At 40.5% G+C, this 21,564-nt stretch overlaps 1 protein-coding gene across 4 annotated transcripts in view; it reads right to left on the bottom strand.

Annotated features, from left to right (window-relative positions):
• The window catches only part of mkxa (mohawk homeobox a), a 42,556-nt gene extending 21,400 nt beyond the window's left edge, over nucleotides 1–21,156 (bottom strand). The window contains exons 1-5 of one of the 4 annotated variants that reach the window (XR_008725154.1): nucleotides 20,195–20,437; nucleotides 19,107–19,349; nucleotides 15,856–16,015; nucleotides 10,702–10,855; nucleotides 4,314–4,643 (exon numbers count right to left, since the gene is read on the bottom strand). Coding sequence is in view for 3 of the 4 variants with exons in the window: in XM_055651914.1 (XP_055507889.1) it covers nucleotides 4,314–4,643; nucleotides 10,702–10,855; nucleotides 15,856–16,015; nucleotides 19,107–19,349; nucleotides 20,195–20,241 (934 nt within the window). In the remaining variant the exon portion in view is untranslated. Of the gene's footprint in view, nucleotides 1–4,313; nucleotides 4,644–10,701; nucleotides 10,856–15,855; nucleotides 16,016–19,106; nucleotides 19,350–20,194; nucleotides 20,438–20,930 lie in introns of those variants that run through there. The other 3 variants (XM_055651918.1, XM_055651917.1, XM_055651914.1) reach the window with 3 other exon arrangements.
• Between the last annotated feature and the right edge of the window lie 408 nt (nucleotides 21,157–21,564).

Below are 21,564 nucleotides of genomic sequence, written 5' to 3'. Positions count from 1 at the left end.
TCCTTCACTATTTTCAGCAGATTCATCTAGATATAAGGTGTTCCTAAACTATAAGAGGAAAAGGCAACCAACATCAAGATCTGGACCTCTGACCTAAAATCAACATTACTATAAACTTCAGTAATACCATGTGGTTCCATAAGTTAGCAAAACAAAAACAAAGAGATTAATTTGTATTCATGTGTAGGAAGGAACTGCAGATGCTGGGTTTGCACCGGAGATAGACACAAATGCTGGAGTAATTCTGCGGGTCAGGCAGCTTCTCTGGGGAGAAGGAATGGGTCAAGACCCTTCTTCAGACTGAGAGTCAGGGGAGAGGGAGACTAGAGATATGTGGAAGGGTAAGGTATGAAAATAACAGACCAAAGCAGACGATGATCAGGGAAATGTAGAATGGATTATTTTTAGATGAGGGGAGGGTGACAATGAGGCATGCATTCTGCAAAATTACTCAGGAGAAGAGTAAAACTAATTAGAGAACTAAGGTGGTGAGGCATTGAGAGAGAGGGAAGTTCGGGAAATCAACAGCCAAGGACAGAACGGTCAATATGGGAATGGGAGAGGGAGTTAAAGAGGTTAGCCACGGGCAGCTAAACACTTTCATTCCCCCTCCCATTCCCAAACTGACTGTTCTGCCTTGCACCTCCTCCACTGTCAGTGTGAGGCCCAATGCAAATTGGAGGAAGCACCCCATATTTCACTTGGGCTGCTTACAATCCAGTGGTATGCATATTGATTTATCTAACTTCCAGTAACCCTTGATTTCTCTCTCCCCTGCCTGTCCCACTTAATTTGTATTCATGGAGTTTTCTGCCACTTTATACCAATTTGAATTCTGATACCATTTGATGTATTAATCAGACTGGCACTGGAAAAGTACAGTTATCTGTAAAGTTGCAAAGACTCCCTCAGAGGGTAAACAAGTAAGCGAGCAGACTGGTATGATATTGAGCCATGCAGACGGACTGTAGACCCTCCAGCTTTGGTCATGGATCTTTGCAGCCTTAGCTGAGTTTGGCCTGGGAATTGTTTTGCTGATGCCCCTCAGGCTTCTGGACTTGTATAAGGAGAAAATAAATCAACTTCACTTCTAGTGGCTGTTTGCATTCCAGGGACTCACCCCACAAATTGTTTATAGAACAGGAACATTGTTGAGTTCGTCTCCAATGTCCACGTATATGGAACCTGAAACTACGGCACTAGATGATCGAGGATCTGAGAACTAGCAATTATAAATTGAGTAAATGCCACAAACCCAAGGAGAAGGTGGTGGGGAGATTATTTTAGTCCTCTCTCCAACTCCCACTCCCTTTGAGCACTGGCGTCCAGAAGACCAGTGAAATTAACTTACATTATTTTGTAATAACACGGAGCTACAGATGTTGGTTTATACCAAAGGAAGACACAAAATGCTGGAGAAACTGAGCCAGGCAGCATATCTGGAAAACATGGATAAGTGATGTTTCAGGTCAGGAAGAAGGGTAATGACCCAAAACGTAACGTATCCATATTCTCCAGAGATGCTGCCTGACCCACTCAGTTACTCCTGCACTTTGTGTCTTTCTTTTATATCTTTATACTGATTTAAAATCAGTTCAAATTCCCTCTATTGAAATTGTTCGATATTTATATATACAATAAAATACCCTTAAGAGTTAAAAAAAAGGCCTCTTCAGGATATCCCCAAGCATTCACCAGCCAATTAAATATTTTGAAATGTAGCTACCTGATAGAAAGATACAACATGGCGTGTTGTCACACTGAGTCTGTGGCTACCATCAGCCACCTATTTAGTCTATTCTTAAATTAATCCCACTTTCCGTTTTCAACACATCTTCATCAACTCCCCTCAAATTCCACCACTTGCCTACACATTAAAGGCAATTTGCAGTTGCCAATTAACCTACCAACCTGCCTGTCTTTGGGATGAAGGAGGTAACTCAAACAACCAGTGGAAATTCGTGCAAACTCCACATGGACAGCACCCGAGATCAGGATTGTAGCCGGCTCTCTGGTGCTGCCAAGCTCCAGTCTGTTTTTTTGTGCTGCCCAATGACAAGAAATCCCAGTCTTTGAAATACTTACAGAAATCTTACAGAAAGTTCTCAAAACCAGTAACGTGACTGAGATATAAATATGAGCCAGAACATAGTATTATAAAATAAGTAACACATTTTGCAAGAATAACCAGCCACAATGTTTGATTATCAATTCAATGAATATCCAGCATATTTTACAATCAGTAAATTATCAATCAATGAATTATTTAGGAAATGTTATTTAATTCATCATAAAAATGGGAGAAAACTGGAAACCTCTGTTGTCTGCTCTGTTGGTTACAGTTTGTGGTGTAGTTTATGTCATGGCATATGTTCAAATATTTGTTTCTGTCAAAATTATACATCAGTTAAATATAATTTATTATAGTTTTCTGTGCTTGCTAAAAGCCTTGCATTGAGTATTTAATTGCTTAAGTGTACAATGAAGGTTTCTTGTACAGAGGTTTGATGAATAGTAATTTAAAAAAAATTGTATTTACAGCCCTATTTAAAGGCACTCATTACAGTCAGACTTATAAATCAAGCCTGCTCACAGTCAACAGTTGCAGCAGTACTGTGCTGACTTTTTATGGAGGTTTCAACCACTCGTGTACTTTAACCAGAAATGAATAATTTTCCAGCTACTGTATTAATTTAGCTATAAGCATATTCTGATGTTATTTTAAGGAAGTGTTAAGCTGTAATTTGCCTCAATATTCCACAGTTATGATGAATGCAAGTATTTGAAAAAATTGCATAAGTACCCTGGAAACATAAATAATGTCTGGCTGGGTTCATGAATTAAAACTTTTATGTGCCCAATACTCCAGTTCTGTTTAAAGGGAACTCATACATTTCCTGTGGGCAGAAACTTCCTGCTTCAAGTACTTCCTCCACATTTTTCTAGTCTATCATTATTGACTACTTGAATACATTTTTACTCCAGACTAATTAAACATTGACAAGAAAACTCAATGAAAAAATATCAGATCTTAACTTTGGCTCCTTACTAAGAATGTCAAAAATATTCTTACTTTCAAACCAAATACTACAAATGATTGCCCGGGGCTATGTTGGTACAAGTATCATGATCCTGGAGAATAACTATATTTTCATGGCTTTCTACCCAGCTAAGAGAGTGAATACAACAGGATTTTTTGATTTACAATCACATCAGCAGAACTGACAAATGGCCAAAGTGACCTATTCTTCAAAAGAAAATTATCTGTGCCAGTTTAGCAAGTCAACGTAGAAACATAGAAACATAGAAAATAGGTGCAGGAGGAGACCATTCGGCCCTTTGATCCAGCACCGGCATTCATTGTGATCATGGCTGATCGTCCAGGCTGATAACCCGTGCCTGCCTACTCCCCATATCCATTGATTCCACTAGCTCCTAGAGCTCAACGAGAGCACTACAGAAGTACACACAATATTATGGGATCACAGTAGGTCTCTCAGTCATGCTATGATTATATTCTTCTTTGGGTTGGTGTCTGATATTTTTGAGTGCACTTTTGCATGTTACTGTGGGGGGATTAAACATAAACATGCTTACTATGAGGAATATTTTATTCTCTCTAACATGACTCCCTCCACCCTTGCTTTTCTCCAGAAGTTTAACTCCTCTCTCGGCAACATTTTATGGGCGCAAGTAGTCCTTGTTCTGAGTTGCCACTGTCCGTGCATAAACCCAGATAGACAACATACGGTATCTAGGTGTCCACTTTAGACAAACAGCTGGGAAGCCTATACAGTAGCGTGTTCCATTAATTAAAACTCAGCTTTAGGCTATAGTGAAGCTGGTCACTGGGCTGATTTCATTGTTAAACTCCTCCATAAAGATAATTCTATAAAAAAATAACTTTCTAAATTGTTGGCTAGGAAACATTGCCCTAAGCTTTCAAGGATTCTCTGCATGAAGATTAAGGAAGTCTGAAAAAAAAAACTTGTTGGGAGAAGAAATTGGAATCTATTGAGTTGTTTTAAAACTCAGAATGCTGCCTAATATAATTTACTGTAGAAAACGTAACATTTTTTCTCAGTTTGGTCGGCATATGACTCAACTCCCACAGCACTTGTTTGAGTAGTGACTATCCTCAGCAGAGGTCAGGCAAGTGATCAACTTGTGCAAAACAGCTCTATTAAGTCAAAGTGCACAAACCTGGAATGTCCAATGTCACCATCTCATGGCATGAAATGAGTAACAAAAGGAGTTTTGCCCGCATTAAATCGTTTTTTAAATGTTGTTTTTTTAAAATACAAAACCCTTACCAGTACGATACACAAAGTTCCCGTCTGCTTCAGATGATGATGGTGAAGCTAATTCTTCCTCATATTCATTGGAGCTGAAAGAGCCGGAATGGTTTCTTTTCCTGTCGGCAGCTTGCATAGCGGCGTTTGATGCCATGACATGCCTTAACGAGTCATTTAAGTATCGATGTAACAAGCTGCTCTTGTACTTTGGTGGGGACACATAATCTTCATTGATTAGTGTGCCTGCCCTGCCAACTGCCTTCAGAATGGGACTTTCCTTTTTAATCGCAGCCTGAAGGGGTTTGTGGAATTCACCAACTGCAGTGTTCCTGGGTGGATGTTCTGCATCTACGATTTAGAAGATAGAGCATATATGAAAAAAATAATTAAATAATCTGTTCCTAGGTGCATGAAATAAATAAGTGCATTTTATTATAGGATTCTTGGCTTTATAAACATTGGCAGAGAAGGCAAAATCAGGTACGTTGTTATTTACCTCAATATATTACAGATATAAACGTTCCACGAGTGTTGCGTCCTGTCTGGGCCCACACTTTAAAAAGGGCCCAGAGGAAATTTATTAGAGAGGATGGAATAGAAAATTCAATTAGACAAGTGAAGGTTGTTCTCCGCAAAGCAATTAAGGTGAAGGAAGGAATCAGTGAAAGGGTTCACCTCAAGAATAGCTGTAATAAATATACTGGTGTATCGTTGCAATGATGTGCCTGGAAAAGCTATAGCAAGTACGAGATGGATTGTTCTGTTCCAAGTGCTTATGACATTTAAACATTCATGACACTTGAAATTAAATGATTTTGACGGACAGAGGATTGGTATTCAGAGGGCACAAATACAATTTGGGAAGAGAGGAAGAGAAATGTGTTTATGGATCAAAATTATCTGATTAGAATGCACTGTCTGAAAGGATGGTGGAAACAGTGGTGCAGCGGTAGAATTGCTGCCGTACAGTGCCAGAGACACCGGTTCAATCCTGGCTACGACTGATGTTTATATGGAGTTTGTACGTTCTCGCTGTGAATGTGTGGGATTTCCCTGGGTGCTCCAGTTTCCTCCCACATTCCAATGACGTGCAGGTTTGTAGGTTAATTGGCTTCCGTATAAATTATAAATTGGCCCTAGTATGTAGGATAGTGTTAGTGTACGGGGTTGAGCGCTGGTCGGAATGGACTCAGTGGGCCGAAGGGCCTGTTTCCGCGTTGTATCTCTAAAGTCTAAAGTATAAAACATTATTTCTTATTTATTTATAACCATATAACCATACAACAATTACAGCACGGAAACAGGCCATCTCGGCCCTACAAGTCCGTGCCGATACAACTTTTTTTCCCTTAATCCCACCTGCCTGCACTCATACCATAACCCTCCATTCCCTTCTCATCCATATGCCTATCCAATTTATTTTTAAATGATACCAACGAACCTGCCTCCACTACTTCCACTGGAAGCTCATTCCACACCGCTACTACTCTCTGAGTAAAGAAGTTCCCCCTCATGTTACCCCTATGGGGTTGTATGTTGCTGGTAATCCTAGCATTTGTTACTCATCCATAAATACCCTGTCAGCTGACGTTCAGAGGGAAGTTCTTGTATTCGGGCCCAACAACAATGAAGGAATGGAATGTTAGAGTAAGGAAGGATGGGACAAAACTTACATCCTTCTCCCTGGCCCACTTTCCCAATTACTTTTGTGTCTTCAGAAAGTGTAAAAGCACCCAGGCCCTCATTTAATTCACTGATAAACTGAACAGTTTAGGATAAAGTAGAAGATTCTGCATTACCTACCCCACCCCCAGCCACTGCCCACCATCCCCATTATGATGTGTTGACTACTGCTATGTGTTGTTTGTTTGTTACTAAATACTCAACTCATGCTGATATATTTCTCCAATCTTATGTCCTAAATTTGTGTTGGAACTTCCAGATTGGCAGCTCACTGAATACTTCTGAAAACGCACCACGTGCAGTGGTTGCACTCATTCATCCTCAGTGTTACAACGTCAAACCCCTCTAACAGCTTTGTCCCTTTCTTACATGTATGGTCCTTTAGCCCAACCACGTCATGCCTGTTATAGCATTTCCAAATAACGTGCTCTACCTATCACAATGCTACCACAAATTTGAGACAAACTGTTCTCTCCCTCCCCCGCTCTTTCCCCCCCCTTCCCCCAACCCCTTGAAGTTACTTTTGCTCTCTTCCAGCTCTGGGGACTATTCAAAAGTGTCGGAACTTCTGGAAGTTCAAAATGCATCTATTATCTCTGTTTCTATATCCTGGATTAGTAATGAATTACCCACCAAATATAAATAAGTGAATTAGTCATACCAAATTATCAATATGAATTTTCTTCACATTTCTCTCTCTCATTAGACACTTGGTTTCCCACTGTTCCCAAACCTTGTACAGATATGCAAATACAAAGTGTTCAATGTCTACAATTTATTTATTATAATTTCTACTGTCTCTGCCTCTTGGGGACATATGCTTATTTTGGCTAATCTCAAGTTTTTAAATATCTGTAAAAGCTTTTAAAATCTGTTTTTATGTCTCTTGCTAGTTTACACACATGCTCTAAGTCCTTTGGCTTGCTGCTTTTTTGGCAACCTTCTAAGCCTATTCCTATAATTTAAAGCTATCTCTAACATCTCTTGTTTGCACTAATCAGGCCACTTTCCCTGGTGGTTTTTTTAATTGTTGAGGGAATTTATATTTTTTATAAGTTATGAATTATTCTCTCATTCCTAGTTATTTTTTAAATCTTGGTTCCCACTCCACCATGGACATTTCTGAGTTTGCTTTGCTCAGATTTTAAAAAACGTTTTTTGCCGTGATTAAATCACCTTCAAACGAACGATAAAATTCTATTATATTATGATCACACTTCTGCAGAGGCTAACTTCTGTTAATTGATCTGGTCTCACAATACAATATTACACTAAAATAGCCTGTTCATTGGCACATCTATAGTGTAATTATCTTAAATGTTTTATATAAACTCCTTTTTAATAAACTCATTTTATATATGTTTTATATAAACCTTTCCCCAACCTATTAGAAGATCCATGTCCTTTAGCACTATCATCACTTTGAAATTGAACAAACACTTCACCACACCAGTGCTTTCTTAGCATCTCCCAAACACTATAGAGAACTTCATTTGGTTGCTTTAATCAATCCTTTATTATCCAGGATATTTCCTTCACTACCTTTTCCTATCGCATCCATTGTTTGACTTATCTTTGGTTAAATATTAATTCCCAGTCAGTCTCAATCACATCATTTTTATTAGATCTATTTATTAGATCAAAGCCGTATATTTCGGTGAAAAAGACCATCTATTTTATTGTGAACGTTTCATATACTGTAAGTATACAGTTGCTAGACCTAATCCCTACATAATCCCAGTAGCTAATGTTATACCCTTTACTTGTTCTTAATCTAATAGTTCGAGGGTCTGCAATGAGATACATAGTAACTGAGGACTACTCTCTAATTATTGGTAAGATGGTTCAATTGCCTGATAACAGGCAACTTCCATAACTGATGCACAAATCAGGGGATTATTACCTGTAAGATTATTTTGACTGTGTAACTTTAAACTCTCCAGCATAAACGTTTTCCTTTTTCTTCCCATGCTGTTGGTTTCTAAATGGACCGTCACGAGACTGGATCCCACTTTTACTTGATATGCCAAGTTCTCCTCCAGCCACAGGAATATTTTCTTTCTAAACTAAAATCCATGTTGTGCGGAATTTTTCTTTTCAAAATCTTTAGATATGCAATCTGACCCCTGCACAGAAGTCTAAAATTGATATCCTTTAGGCTTAGGGAGAGGTCTTTGTTAGATCACCTCTATTAATTATGCACATATAATATTATCATTATGTTCCAGCCAAGATAAATGTAATACACACATGTTGGTGAAGTTGAAAACACATTCATTGATATTTTGTTAACACAAGGAAGCACTTTCACCAGCAGAAATTACTTAAACTAATTTCCAGTCATAGAAGTGCATTAATTTTATTTTGAATATTCTGTATTTATAGTTTAAGATATCCATGGAAACATCTGCATTGAATGCCAATGGATATCTCTTGATTGACTTTACACACCTTTGTCTTGATGAAGATTCTTAATTACAAATGTTGTGCTTTAATTCTATTTTGTATATATTTAGCATAAGGGACTGTTATTAGAGCAAGTAAATCATGACATTGGCAGTAATCACTGAAGCAGAAAATAATTAATTTACTTGTATGAGTTAAGATTCCTTTGAACTTGTATAAGAAGGCAGTGCTGCATTTGAACTGTTCCATGTAATTCAACTGAGAGTAACAGTGGGGAGAGGTTAAGAATAGCAGAAGCATGGGGCTCCAGAAATAATTGTAGCTATACCCCAAAGGTCCACCCCAGAAGTTGTCTGACTTAAATTCCTGCTTACGCCTTGACGTTTGTCATGCGTTGAGCTTCACTGCTGAAGTTCTGCACAGACTTATTGTAACATGTTGAAGAGCAGCTGTAGCAGTTCTGTGTTTCTGCCAACTCTTATTCTCCTGTTCCAATCAACAACACTGACTAACAGCCTGGCCATCTCTCCTGGCATCAAGTAGGCCACCTCATCGATCTATTGATTTCATAATCCAAAGCCAGCGGCAGGATTTCTTTTGTTTTGATTGCCATTGTCATTATCTTTCACTTAAGAATTGATGGTAACACATCATATATCAACCAGTCCTGCCACAGTTCTCATTGGGTTTTAGATCCAATGGTCAATTAACCACTTTGGCAGGAACCACCAGAAGAAAGTGTACAGCATCAGATTTGTTGGCAGTCACCTATTTAGTGAGGGCCTTAGAAAAATATGTTTATATTTGTGATATTTTAAATTTGCCATATTTATTTCACATGAATGAGAAGACAAGAGTGCAAAGATGTAGGAGCGGGAGTAGGTCACCAGACCCAACAAGCCTGGCACACCCGTCAATATGCTCATGGCTCATCAATGCTGGCCTCGACTCCTCATCTGTGCCAGATCCCCCATAACCATTAATTCCTCAATCGTTCAAATATTTATCTATCTACACTTCAAATATATTGAATCATCTGGCTTCCACCAACCTCAAGAGCGGAGAGTTCCAGAAGTCGCTACCCTCTGAGAGGTGCACTCTCTGCACGTGTTTAAACAATGGCCCCATTATTTTTCAATCTTCACTTCTTCACCTCAAATTGTCCCTTTGTTCTTGACTCTCCCACTCATGAAAGCTCGTCTCAACTACCAGCCTGTAAAGTGCTCTGCTGATCCACACCTGGCTTCAGTCTCTAAAAGTTGGAAAATATTGCTCAACTTGGGAAAGATAACCAAGGGAAGGGGGAAAAGATTAATCTTACAGCTGAAAACGGATATTGATATGATCCGAATAATGGATATAAACCTAATGGGCAGGACATGATATAATCCTACCTGTTTAATCATGCTGGTGCACAGGAGAGCATAATAAAAGTTCTGCACTTGATTGTGAACAGTAACAGCATTCCCAATGTGCCATCATCATAGATGTTTCAAGATGCAAAAGACCTAGATAGAGTTGCTAAGAAATATCAGGACATGTTTGCTTCCAGGATTTCAATTACTGCACAAAAGCATGGAGGTTCACAACGGAAATTGTAATTGTGGAACTACAAGCAGGCACCACTCTTTCATGTTTTTATCCGTGAACTGTTTTCATTCCTATCAACAATTAATTCATCATCCTTACGACAAATAATGAAATTCATTTTCATTTTCCAAGTGCTCTCACAAAAAAAAAATCAGTTTTCTTTTGGTTGACCTTAAGCAAAAATAAAATCAAAAAATAAGTTTCTTAAGTTTGAGTCATAATCAAAGGTCTGCTTGCCTTTTTATTAGCCTCAGTTAGTGGCATGTTCTCACCCACTTTCTTACTAATTCTCAGGGAAAGTTTTAGTGAAAAACAAATTTCTGTTTGATTTGAAACTTTACAATTAATTTTGTTTTTGTGACTGCTCCCACAAAGGATGTATCTTAAAGATTTTTAATTATAATACTCTGGCTTAAGCATATGTTCAATATTAACAACGTGTGACTTTTAATTACATACGTCCAAAAGAAAGGTACCTATAGATCAGCAGCCAAAAATGTCCCAGACACATTTAAACATTCACTTGAGTTTAAATGCACATCAAGACATGTAGCACTTTGGCCTCGGATTTTTACGTTCCCTTCAGAGAACACAGCTCTTGTTGGACAGAAGATTGACTCCTGTATCCATAAATAACAGAACATTCTGTAATAAGGCAGTGCCAAATAAAAATAAAACATGTTGCAAAAGAATATAGAACTCAAAAGACTTTGTTCATTTCCCATACCTTCCGAACATGTGTCATCACTGCTAATGCTGAGTCGTTCTGCGTTGCCCTGTACGTACTTGTTGTATAACTTTATGCGTAAGGCCCAGCTCAAATCTGGTTGTCTAACAGTATTCTTCAGGCGACGCCTAGCATTTGCAAACCAGTTGGAAACCTATTAGAAAAAGCATATTTTTAAAAAGTGAATGGCCATTTGGCAACAAGATTTCCAAAAATCTCTGTTAAAAAGATTGTCATCTACAAGCCCAATTTTCTTCTTCTCGATTTTTAAGAAAGTGAAATGCAATTATTTTGCCTTCAACTTCCTTAAAACATACGTTTTCCATCTGAAGCTAAATATAAGGAACAAAACAGCATTAACCATTACGCTGGTCCAAAGTAAATGCATGGTTTCAGAATACATTTCAACACCGTCTTCACAAGGCATTTCACCTTTCAAATATGCACTTTAATTCATGTGCACTTCATTTATTGCCTTTGCTCCACAATGAAATGGTTAAAATAAGTGAGTGGAGGGAAACAGATAAGATTTCATGTCACCATATGTTGGTGCTATGAGGCTTTTTTTCCTTGGCTGCTTGTTGCACCCAGAATTTGCTTTGAGCTCCATGCAGATAGTACAGTAGAACGTGGCAGGGAAGGCATCATGCTGATTGTGGTCACTGGGGGAGCAAGTAAGTTCACCTAGCCAATAATATGCACTGTCTTGCCAATTGGAAGAAGTTCTGAGCTAAAAAAATAAAGCAAATCTGGGACCTCGCTGTAGCTGTCGTGAATTCAGTACTGCAAGATTCTTTACAAGTGACAAGAAACTAAAAGTTTTATCGAAAATTGTTGGCTCAAGGCACAATAAATTTCTAATTTTTGAAATGTAAAATCCAATATACGAAATGGTAAATTTGATGTAATTAAACATGGTCAGATATAATGCTAGTTTTGTTTAAGGACGAGGCAGAAATTTGACACAAAGAATTAATAAAAATATTAAAAATAACAGCACTACCTAAGGATCGAGTTAAAACAAAATATGGGCAATATATATCTGTCTGGCTTAATGTATTAGTAAGTTGTAAGTCTGATTAAATTGTATTTTGTACAATTTTTACTGTATTGATATTGAGCCAAATCCATGTGGCATCAAAACTGTAGTTAATAGTTAATTATCTGATTTCAACCAAAAAAAATATTAATACAAGGCACCACCTGTGTTAATCATAGTCAGTGGCGGACGATTTTTTACTGAGAGGAGGTGAAACAAAATAGGAAATTACACCACTCAATCCGGTCTGGGCCTTCACAATTATTACATGTAATAAAACATGCAAGTAATATCCTGTAAGGGTGGGACCAAGAAATGTAAAATTAGCTAAAAGAAATGTAATCATGAAGGTGCCTAAATAGGTTTGGTTTTAATTGTCAGCTGTCAAAAGACGGGGAATGGAAAATTCAGTTGGGAGGCTTGGGTTGGCTATGTGGGGATCAGTGAAGCAAAGGGGATTAGCCCTCAGAGAAACCTCTCTTTAGGAAAGTGAACACAGGTGGCTGAGAAGACTCGACATTAGTTCGGTGTGAATACTTCATGCTTCTCTCCGTATTGCTCAGCCGCTGTGCGGATATACACCGGATTTTGGATGTGTATTGATGTGACATGGGGGGATAATGTGGGAACACTGCGCCGTGTTATTCAAAGCCACCAATTTCAAGGCAATTGTGCTTTAAATATCCTTATTTTTCTTTGACCCGAGTGCTTAAAAACCGTAATATGGAGATTGCCATGCGTGGAGGATTGCATTAAAGGATAAATTAGTGGAAATATCTGCAGCGACAGTTACGAGGTTATTATTTCATTGCTGAACATTATATTTCATCCAGGACTTGTCTCCGTTAGAGCAGTTACCCACAGCGGGTTCTGTATTTAACTTTGTCTGTTTTCATTCCTTGCCTTTACAGGAACTTAGCCTTTGCATGTTTTATTGCCACGTGCCCTTTCAAAGCTGAATAAATAAATTGTCAATAAACTGGAATAACAACCATCGCCCCTCTTTGAATTCGCCCTAAACCGCGCGATTCTGGTTTATCTACATTGAAATATGAGTTGCTCGCTAATTGTCCGCCAAGTTTGCAGAGGCAGGTACGATGGACGGCGGCCTTGAAGTAAGATGGGATGGGTAATTGCTGGTGCAGGGTATCGAGTGACGAGAATGGGGCGAAAATGGGCAGAGTTACAAACTGCAGGACCACCTTTCATTGAGGCACGGAAACATTTCACTGGATTATTCAGCCGGAGAATCAACTAAGCAATGGAGGAACAGATTCACTCCTGAAATACAGCTGTCCAGAATCCCTTCCTTCCTCCACCAAAAACAAGATTTGGTTTGTTCTTTTTTACTCACTAACACATGATGTTGCGTTTGCAATATGAATATTATACGATGCTGCCTTAACCTCCAATAGCGTGAAACCCCCCCAGGGAAACCGCATCTCCCATCAACGAGCTGTTACTGATGGAAGTGTCTACACTAAAAGATGAAATAAAGCGGATGGGATGACGTTTGCTTTCAAGCAATCGTCTCATATTCCAAGTCAACGCGAGGAAACCGAGTGAATAAGTAAGATGCCATTGCAATCAAAAAGCAAGTTTCAAACCATGTTCAAAAGATATAACAAAACTGATTGGGTGACGTTTCGGCTCTTAAAGATAGCAGGGGATATGGGGGGGAAGGCAGGAACGGGGTACTGATTGTGAATGGTCAGCCATGATCACATTGAATGGCAGTGCTGGCTCGAGGGGCCGAATGGCCTACTCCTGCACCTATTGCCTATTGTCCATGGTCGATCCGAAACGTCACCCATTCCTTCTCTCCAGACATGCTGCCTGTCCCGCTGAGTTACTCCAGCAATCTGTGTCTATCTTCGATTTAAACCAGCATCTGCAGTTCCTTCCTACACCTAGCAATTTGTCAGTGGTTCTTGCTCATGGTGTGGTTTGAACGCTGACAACTAATTTGACGAATTAGAGAGTCGTGGGTTGAAAGGAGGCTTAGGGTTAGGAAGGATGTGAATGGAATTCAAACTTCGGAACACTTAAAGGACCTTGGTTCCCACCCTTGGCGATGCAAACTAAACCAACCCGATCTAAACTAATGCAACCAAGGCAATTGTATTAAGCATACGCTTTTAAAAGTAGACAATGTTTATCATGAAATTGTGCATTGTCACAGAAAATTGGAAAATGTACACAGCATAGTGTATCGGTGTAATATCCTTTATAAATCCATTTGGGGAGGTATTAGCAGATTCAAGGCAATGGGATTGATGCAGGAAATAGCGTTGAAGTCAAGGGTCTGCCTGATCTTGACGAGGTGGGGGGGGGGGGGGGGGCAAAATGCTTCCCCGGCTCAGCGTTGATGAGTTAAGTTGTTCTTATATTTGTACAACCGGGAATATAATTGCTTAATGGTCATATTCAGATGAACTTCAGTTGCACGATAAAACCTTTCATGGACTGGATGAATTCTCTCCACAAAGAAAGGTAACGAAAAAGATGTGTCCTGTTGGAGCCATGTTTCTGCACAATATATAGTTTGTTCAACGCGTTTCCGTACAACGCTGTAGCTGGTATTATTCAGCATCTGCATTGCAGTTGGAGAGAGCATGTTACAAGCATTTATTATCTTAACGGGTACATTCTCAGCTGTAATCCCCACGGCAAATGTACAGTAACAAAGGGGTCGTTTCAGAACGATATTCTGTACTAAAATAAAAGTGATCATAGTAAATTGGCCGCTTGAAACGCGGAATAATCGTATTATCCGTACAGAGTTTAACAAGATCACATTAAATAGTAATGATGGTCAGATTACGGGGGGCGGAAATAACAGGACTTTAAGAAAATCCCCAAACATGGTTTAATTCAAAGCAAAATTAGTGGGTGGCGAATTTTTTTCTGTCTGCTTCTTTCCCCTGTTCCTATTCATATTTTGCAACTATATTCAATACTCATGATTTCCTATAAATACACGAACAAAAACAGCAGAAATATAGACTGTCCAGAACGTATTACATTAGAAGGAACTCTCAGAGGTTGAAGTCATCATAAGGATTTGTTCGAATAAAGTAGATCAGGATTAATTTGCATTCTATTAAGTTGAATTGTAACTGTGAAGCTGCCAGATGCAGGTCCAGCCTGGATTTCGCCTGTATCTGCATTGAGCAATCCGTCTTCATTTAACTGAGTGAGTGAAACTGTCACCGAAGATCAAACAATTACTTCTTAACCACCTAAATTCTGGAAATAGTTTGCTTTGGTTTAGATGGGATCATAAATAAACACTAAAAATAGACACAAAATACTGGAGTCAACAAAATATTTTCACTGATCCTCGGTACACGTGACAATAAACTGAACTGACTGAAGGAACTCAGCGGGTCAGGCAGCACCTCTGGAGCAAAGGAATCGGATGGAGTTGGTTCATCAGTCTCGACCCGAAACGTCACCTATTCCTTTTCTCCAATGATGCTGCCCGTCCAGCTGAGTTACTCCAGCATTTTGCGTCTATCTTCGGTGTAAACCGCAATCTGCTATTCTTTCCTACACACATATGAACACTAGTTTAGTATTCCAACTTCTGGTGGGATAGTATGTCCAACAAACCGACGTCTCTACACTAAGAGTTTACATTCAAATTCAAAATTAATGTCTAATGTCTTAAAATAATGACAATTGAATGATTTATCCAAGACAAGGATTCGCACTTAAAAATTGGGGGAAGCGTTGGCTGGGGTGGTTAATATCCGAACTGCCCGTGCATTATGGTCATGTAGTCTCGGAGTTGCAGTCGCAATCCAACAATTCTCCACTTTCAGCGCACAGTTCCCAGAAGTGTCACTATTTAACTCTGCTCCTGCAGTATATATTTGGGCGAAGTAGGGGCAGGCGAGGATGGGAGCTATTGCCATTGGGCAAACGCATGATAAACTCGGATTTCCAGTGTGATAAAGGTGACAAACTGAAACACCTTTTTAATTGTTCCGTTGTCAGTATATGTGACCATTGAATACTCTTGAATTGGTGATTCTGAGTGAAATTGAGGGCAGAAATGTCGGTGAGAATCTGTGGTTGAGAGAGAGAGAGAGAGAAAGAAAGGGCCTTACTTGTACCAGGGTCATCTGGGATCCAAGGGCCAACAGAATCTTTTCCGTTTTGGTCGGGTAGGGGTTGTCTCGGTGTTTGTAGAGCCATTGTTTCAAGGGTCGAGCCATATCCTGAAGAGCTTGTCGTTTGTGCCTGACTTTTCCACCGCCCTGCCGAGAGCTGCAAGCAACACAGAATAACAAATGAGAACTCGCCAGTCACCACTAAACAGAACACCGCCGAAGGCAACCAAACCAACGAGTCCACTGAACACGGAAGCATTTTAAATGCTGCACCAAGATAAAGGCGCATACAAAACACATCTCCCGAACTATGTCCCGCACATCATTCGTGTACATTGAATAGAACATGCTCGGCAAATTAGCAACACACGTTGCAATCCACCGTGTGTGTGTGTGCATTGCACGCCTAGATAGTACACCCCCACAATATTCAGATATTACTTATCACATAAATGTAAAGAACAGCAATTGTGATCATAGAACCTAGACACAAGACGCTGGAGTAACTCAGCGGACCAAGGTCATTAGTCTGAAGAAGGGTCTCGACCCGAAACGTCACCTATTCCTCTTATCCATGCTGCCTGACCCGCTGAGTAACTCCAGCATTTTGTCTACCTTCGGTGTAAACCAACATCCCCAGTTCCTTCCTACACATTTGGAGAAAGTTAATGTTTCAAGTCGATCAGCTTTAATCGGGTCACTTCCACACGTGAAACTGCATTTAGAATTCCCAGGTGTGGATCCTGCTGAGTATTGCCAGCGTTTTCTGATTAGTTCCAGATTTCCAGCATTTGTAGTTTCGTGTTTGCTTTTCTATTAATCATTGTGTGTCAAGGTGAGGTGCTGGATCAAACATCAGTAATAGCTCATTGATAACCAGCCATCCACATACGTTCAAATCGCACATTATGTAAAGAAAATACTAACAGAACTTTCTTCTTTAATCAAACTTGAGCCAATTCCCCCGGTGAAGACGCCTGTCGGACCTGACGGAAAAAATCCAAATCACCACAGCAATACATTATCGCTTTAAATGAGAAAATAGACTTAAATCCAACCCATTTCTCGTTACGTAGAAACAAGGAACTGCAGATGCTGGTTTACAATAAAGATACAAAGTGCCGGAGTGACTCAGAGGGTCAGAAGTCTGAGGAAGGGTCCCGACCCGAAACTTCACCTATCCATGTTCTCCAGAGATGCTGCCTGATCCGCGGGAACTCCAGCAATTTGTGTCCATTTTATCGTCAGGAAGCTTGGTTTTTTTCCAATGATTCCGTACAGATTTAAAAAAATGGGATTGGATGAACCCAAAATGCGCATCGATGTTTAATGAAAATAAAGAGAACGGTAGATGCTGAGGATCTAAAAAAAAAATTAAAATGTAAGTACTCAGCCGTCAGAGAAACATTCAGCGGAGACTCTTTAACGTTTGCTTGGAGGGTTACTGAAATTAGAATTAGTACCTCTCTCTACACGTTGTGAGTTCATGGTGCTTGTTGCAATCTATGGCAATAGATTAATCCAAGTACATTCGTTGGTGCTGAAGTGTTTGTGAGGTTTCTCACGGAACGACGAGGCTCCGTGTAAATGGGACTATCCCTGTGTTTTGCACGGTTCAGAACGATGACAGGCCTTGGCATAACTCAGCTTCTGGCGTTGTGTTTAAAGAAAGAAGGGTCTCAACCAGAAACGTTACCTATTCCTTTTCTCCAGAGATGCTGGCTGACCCGTTGAGTTTTTGTGTGTCTATCTTCGGTGTAAACCAGCATCTGCAGTTCCTCCCTACACACTTGTTGTGGAAATTTGTGTTGTATGTACAATGCATCTCACAGCTTCAGGTCATGTTAAAGTCGGTGTAGTTTTAGTGCACGCGACAATAATAAACACACTTGGGGAAAAAGCTAAATAAACATGTGAAATATAATTTGTGTTCTGATCAAGGCACTGACATGGTCGCAGACAGACATTCCCGTGTGTACTCTAGGTCACCTCTAGATCAAAACAACTGGGACGTGGATGCGGGAACGTTTCATTACGCGTGGTGGGTGCATTTATACGCGTATGAGATCGGTAAGGAGAAATGTGACTGTATTCGAGGCGAGACCTGTAGATGTCGCTGCGAATCATTGGCCCTGATGTCCAGTTGCTGCTGATCCTGGCTCTGATGGTTCCTCTGACGAAACATGTCCCTTTGAACATAGCCAGACTGTCGCGCCGTTATTAAACTTGCGCACTGCAACATATGCGACCACAACCACTGTCATCAAATATCTGTATATCCTAATATTGCATAAGTAACGCGGGTAACTCTAACAGTGGCTTTCTACAAGCTTTTGACATTAACGCTAAGGGGGATGATATATACTATAGAACCGAAATAACATTCAAACTCTCCCATAATGACGGCCTATAATTAAAAAAACAGGTAATTTTGATTTGATATGTATTTTCGTTGGAACTGAAATATATTACACAGACTTAACAAAAATATTACCAGATAACATTTATTTGCAAGCCTGTGTATGTTTATATATTTCATCGTACTTAAATTGTTTAAAGGTTTTACAATACCACGTAGGATGTTTACGTTTGTGGTCGACCACTGTGGAAAAGCTACACTGGCTAAATAAATCCGAGCAGTTAAAATGTCAATGTTGGTTGAACTCTTCCATTGTATCCCCCTTCTTTGCCTTATTTATGCAATGAGGCATGAGCACTATTTTACGCGTTCAGTTCGGCGACCTTTTAACTGAAAGGTGTAACGTGGTTGACTATATATACACGTTTAGTTATTTAGAACATAACTATTTCTAATAGTTCACATTCTTAAATTGTTATTTCACCTCTGGTCTGCTCAGGATCTCGCAATCATTTCCCCAAGCAGATAGTTTCACACAGTTGTGAAATATGCTGAAGCAGTCAATTTGAAAAAAAAAATAAACGGTTTAAAACGTCGTGTATAGGTTTACCCAAGTATAACAAGATAGTGTGCACATCTTGTTCTAGTTTCTCTACGCGGTGAACGCGTTACTTCTTAATTTGGGGAAGTGGGTGCCGTTGCACAACGCCGAGATACACACAGAAACACTAACACCTCTCCGTCAATGTCGCTTTGTCCAAAGCCAATTTACAAGTGCAAGAGTGTCGTTCATGGTTCGCTCAATCTATGTCCCCCTTCCGCAAACATTTCAGCAGCCCGTCAAATGTAGTGATTTAATACAGGTCTTATATTGTGAAGATGGTCGTACCCTGACCTCCTGTGCCGCAGACCCCGTTGACTTCTGCTAGACGGGCTGTCCGGCATCATTAGCTCCCGGTGCTGTTCCTCCATCACTTCGATGTACGTTCTGCTGTTCCTCTCCACCTCATTTGCCTTTTCTTCGAAAAGAACCTGGTTGGCAAATTTATTGAAAACGATGGTGTTCATCTTTCTGCGCGCTCCGGGGCCACTGCCTGTTCTGTATAATGAATGCAAGGCCGACCCTGCTTCACTGAATGCAAAAAAAAAAAAAAATCAAACCAGATCATAGATTAACATAAAACTCAAGGGGCGCAGTCCGGCTTGTAAATGAAGACTAAGTTCACTCTATGCGCAAAGGAAGGGGTCGGCCGGTGTCTAGGGATAGAATGAAACACAAGTGAAAGGCCTTGCTGTTCATTCTCGCCGGCAGATGAGAGTTGGGTTTTACACGCCGCCTTGTTTACAAACCTCAAAATAGCGAACATAGATTTACAGATGAAACCGTTTACTGAGGAAATGCGTCTCGTTAATCGGCCAGATTTTCATTCACTGAGTTTAGTTCACAAGGATTAAATTATTATCTCATCCCAATTGAAACAATGATCCCCAGCCCAATGCAAACTGGGGGGGTGCGAGCAACCTGAAAATGGGTCAAATTCAGCATTTAAGTCAACGCGTGTGACAAGTTAACTAAAGCCACTTGTTAGAACAACTCGGAGACACTAGAGGCTGCAGATGGTGACATTTTGAGCAGACCACAGAATGATTGATGAACTCAACGGGTCAACTATTCATGTTCCTCCCCAAATGCTGCCTGACTCGTTGAGTTCCTTCACCAAGTTATGCATTTTGATAAAACAATGTTGAGGAAGATCTACATTCCGCCTGTTTTGTTCTCTTTATCACAACAGATAAAACAGAGGGGTACAAACTTGACTCGGGGGGGGGGGGGGGGGGGGGGGGGAGCAACTGTGTGTCCAGGGGTTTGAAGTGAAAAGTTTGGTCTCCCACTATCTGCCACTGGCCCATTTGAAGGACAACGCGAGCCTTGTAAACGTAGCAATAGAAACGCTAGCAATGATTAATGTTTCTTACGTTTGTGTTAGAACTGAACGCGGGGTTGACTTAGACAGAGCTTCCATTCAGAACGGATGATTAGATAAGAACATCTGGAGGAGGTTGAGGAGCATCACACACAAAGCGCACAGGCCACCGAGGTTGTGGGGAGAGTTTGCAAAGCCCCCCTGTGTAAACAGTGGATTGTAAGCAAGCGCCCCCTCCCCCCTGGTTAGTTCCCAGACAGCGAGATGGTCCGACACGTGTCTCCTCCGCGAAGATTAGATAATGGTCCCGTTGTTTCGCAGTCCCCCCCTCACTCCGCTGGTTACCCGCGCCCCCGTTTCATCCGAGTTTGCTTTTGTCAGCTGATTTTTCTGTTCAGAATGGGGGTTGGATGGACCAGCACTGCGGGGACTGTAGATATCTGGCGATCCTTCCGGGTTGAAGGATTTAAAGCTTGTCGTGTGTTCTGGAGCAGTTACTAATCTTTAGCCCGCAGGCGGTCCCGCCGATCAGCTGGCCGGACCGAGCACTTCCCGTGAACATTCGCCAGGATCCAGCCAACAATTTGCCTCCGTTGCCACAACTAACCACCCACAACCACCGCCAACCCCTGCCCAGACCCACTTTGCAAAATACAACATGTTCCCGAAGTGTTTTCTAAAATCCCCATCACATTGTGCAGAGAACAAGCAATAGCGCCGAGATTGTCGTGCACTCTTTACTCTCCCGATCAACACTAGCAAAGAAAGCAGAAACACGTTGACTTCACCTGGCTTTGGTCAGAAAGATCCGGTCACAGCAGTAAAGCGATAAGAGCGAGAAGTAATCCAGCTCCTGTCCTCACGACCGTTCCCATTTCACATCGCTGTCAGTCAGACTGATCTGAAACCGCACGAACCACGCTCGCCTCTCTTCTATTTACCCTGATGATGGCTCTACCCCAGAACCTGAATAAACAGCGTCACTCATGTTTCCCAGCCGCGCTGCCTAGTCTGCGAACATAGACTGAATGCGTTATCCATGTTCCAGGGCAGTGCAGCGAGAGGCTGGCTCTGCCTGTTCTGCCGCTCCTAAATATAGCGCGTATTTCACTTCCAGCAATAACATTTCCGTTATAAATAAAGTGACCTGGTACATTTTCGCTTTATTTTTCTCTTAACAAGTGTATCACTGATAATATTTTAATCGGTGACTTGAAATGTTCAATAATATTTTCAAAGAAAAACGCGAGAAATGGCTCATTTGGTAGCTAATTGTTTACAAAGCTCACAACTATGTTATTCTGTATTTTTAGGCTGCCACATATAAACTTCCCGTGAATTCACATTTCTATCGATAGCTCTATTTTGCTCACATGTTTATATTACTTTGTCCGATTTAAACAACCCCACTGCATCTTTTTT

This window comes from Leucoraja erinacea, chromosome 2 (genome assembly GCF_028641065.1).
Source record: "Leucoraja erinacea ecotype New England chromosome 2, Leri_hhj_1, whole genome shotgun sequence".
Taxonomy (NCBI): Eukaryota; Metazoa; Chordata; class Chondrichthyes; order Rajiformes; family Rajidae; genus Leucoraja; species Leucoraja erinaceus.
The sequence above is the reverse complement of the archived record's forward strand: the minus strand, read 5'-3'. Positions and strand labels throughout refer to the sequence as shown.